The 2,580-nt window shown below is 43.0% G+C and overlaps 1 protein-coding gene across 1 annotated transcript; it reads right to left on the bottom strand.

The window, feature by feature from the left end:
* Positions 1-441: 441 nt before the first annotated feature.
* Positions 442-2,215, bottom strand: LOC111217705 (paired mesoderm homeobox protein 2-like; the record flags this gene model as incomplete). Its single annotated transcript, XM_022739690.1, has 3 exons — positions 442-864; positions 1,505-1,662; positions 1,960-2,215. Coding segments are annotated over 3 exons (837 nt in total), but the record flags the coding sequence as incomplete, so codon positions are not given.
* Positions 2,216-2,580: the final 365 nt, after the last annotated feature.

Here is a 2,580-nt window from a genome sequence, read left to right as displayed (position 1 = left end):
ACATTTAAGATGCGATGAAAATCACATTCAAAATATAAGAGGCTTAAAAAGCCCATGCATGTGATGTTAACTAATACATGTAGCGTATAAAACCTTTTAATGGTTCTACATTTCTATCAAAACAGACAAAACAGTGATACATGTTCACCAGCAAAAATTCGAGAGAAGTTTAAAAGTTCTATGAAAATAAAATAAAATAAAATAAAAAGTCAAGAAAATATCTCAAAGGCTGGATGTACCATGAAGGCAAAATTTGAAATAGCTACAGTATAACCACTTGTCTATAGTTCTGTAGATATTACTAATATTTTATATTGTAAGACATATTTTACTAATAACAGCTAAATGATGAAAAGGTTCAGAAAGTTCAGGCATATTGATGCTATACACTGTGTTTCTTTAGGCTATGATTATCTGTACAAACAGGAAGAAGGAAAAGAATCAATCACTGTGCATGGCATCAGCTTCCTGTGTTCTTGACTGTGTGTCACCTCCTGACATGTTTACAGTGCTGTGGATCTCGGCCTCGTGCTCTCTGGCTTTGGCCCTCAGATTGGCGATGCTGCAGGAGCGGAGCTCGTCTGAGCTCGGCCCCTCCGGCCTCTCCCACTTCCCCATCTTCTGGGTCACGGGCTGCATATGCCCGCTCAGCGCGGCGCTCACAGCTTTTGTCCATGGGTAATTTTCTCCTTCCTGTCGCTTCTCCCAGTGCTCGCTGTCAGAACTCTCTGAGTGCTGTTTTAAACTCCTTTTCACTCTCTCAGATGTTTCATCACTGTCTCTCTTTACATAAGACCCAGCAACAAGCTGGCCCTGGAGCTTCAGCTGTCGCCTCATCTTGGCACGACGATTTTGAAACCAAACCTGGAAACAAACAAAAGAGTATCTGAATATAAACATAAACATAAATATGAACATAGGGTAACGTTTGTGTTAAAGTTTCAAAATGTTGACAAGATATCAAACTAAAATCCTAACATCAAAGTTATGTAAAAACTTTCCATAATATTTTATTAGGTAAATGAAGCCTCATTTAAGTTTCAGCTGAACTTTTGAATGCAAGTAGTGCAGATTTTGACCCCCTATATCTTATAGTATAGAGAAATGCATAATGCAAATAAGGAATTTTTCCGCAGCCAGTATGGACCCGAGGAACAAATACAGAAACCAGTAACCGTTTCAGTGTACATGTGGGCGTGTGACTATTGTTTTAAGACAGACTTGAGGAGCTGTAAACCTATGCAAGCTATATTAGATTTAGTGATTGCTGTGCCAAAATACAATGAATTTTCCCAGAATTTATTGTGACATTCTTGGTACTATTGACAACTTTGAGATTGTGAAAAGAACTGAATTCAGAAACAGGAATTGAATGTTAGTCAACACAAAAAGAGTTGGTTGTCACAAGCTGAAAAGCTTCATTTACACACTGTACAAACAAATTAATATCACATGGATGAGTATGAGGTGAATATTTCCAGAAAGAGCTCAGTCTGCCAAGTACCTGTACTCTGGCCTCAATGAGGTCCAGTCTGAGGGCCAGGGCTTCCCTCATGAAGATGTCCGGGTAGTGTGTGGTCTCGAAGGCCTTCTCCAGCTCCTCCAGCTGCCAGCTGCTGTAGTTGGCCCGTGCGCGACGCTGCTTCACTGGCCTCTGTTCATCTGGAAAGCACAGCGCGAGCACCAATTACACAATCGCCAACGGGTGACAAGGAACTAATGGCTCTAGATTGGGTAATTAGCGCAGCGATCATTAGGCCCACTTTAACACTGCTTGATAATTGATTGTTAGTTACGAGCTGTTAGCCAATCTTTTGTAAACATTTACACTGCAATCAGATGGTGCTCACTGACTGTCTTAGACACTGTGGTAACACAGTGCCAGTTTGGCTCTGCACAAGTCCTGCATCATACAGTCAGTCCCCGGGTCTAGTCACAGCAGCTGTGGTTTGAACTCACCTATGGCCTCTGTGAGTGGCCCCATCCCGACTGCCTGTGTGGCCAGGAGCAAAGCCTCCTTGCATGGCTCTGGCTGCAGATAACTCCTCAAGGTTTCGTAGCTGATAAAGGGCCCCGGGATCAGAATCTGAGGCTGAGAGCTCAATCTGGTTGGGAATGCCGGGAAAAAGTGAGCTGCAGGTGAATGGAAAACTGCAGGCAGGAGAGTAGAGACCAGTTGCCCTGGGCCAAACATGTCCAATCTATTAAGGGTCCAATATTAAGCAGCAGTCCAGTGGAAAGGGCCAGGTTGACTCCTACAGGGATGCTGATTGGATGGTGAAATGCATCCCAACATTCCAGATTTTAAAAAAATACAAAGTATTAAAAAGGTTATGATAAAATTGCTGCATGTATCAGTCCAGTTGGTTGTTGGAGCTGTTGGATGTGCTTCAGTGCAGGTATAAGGTGTTGCCTGAATAAGACTTGAGTGGTGGAGGTGGTCTCACCATAGCTCTCTGCTCTTCTCTCTCAATCCTTTCCCCCTCCTTTCCCAGTCACATGACCTCCAAACAGACAGCAGGGTTTGGTTTAGAGGACAGAGGTGAAAAATCCAACCTGTGACTCATCTCTCAGTGGATT

Source organism: Seriola dumerili, unplaced genomic scaffold (assembly GCF_002260705.1).
Source record: "Seriola dumerili isolate Sdu_G_001 unplaced genomic scaffold, Sdu_1.0 BDQW01000044.1, whole genome shotgun sequence".
NCBI classification, from domain to species: Eukaryota; Metazoa; Chordata; class Actinopteri; order Carangiformes; family Carangidae; genus Seriola; species Seriola dumerili.
This window is presented reverse-complemented; position numbering and strand designations above follow the sequence as displayed.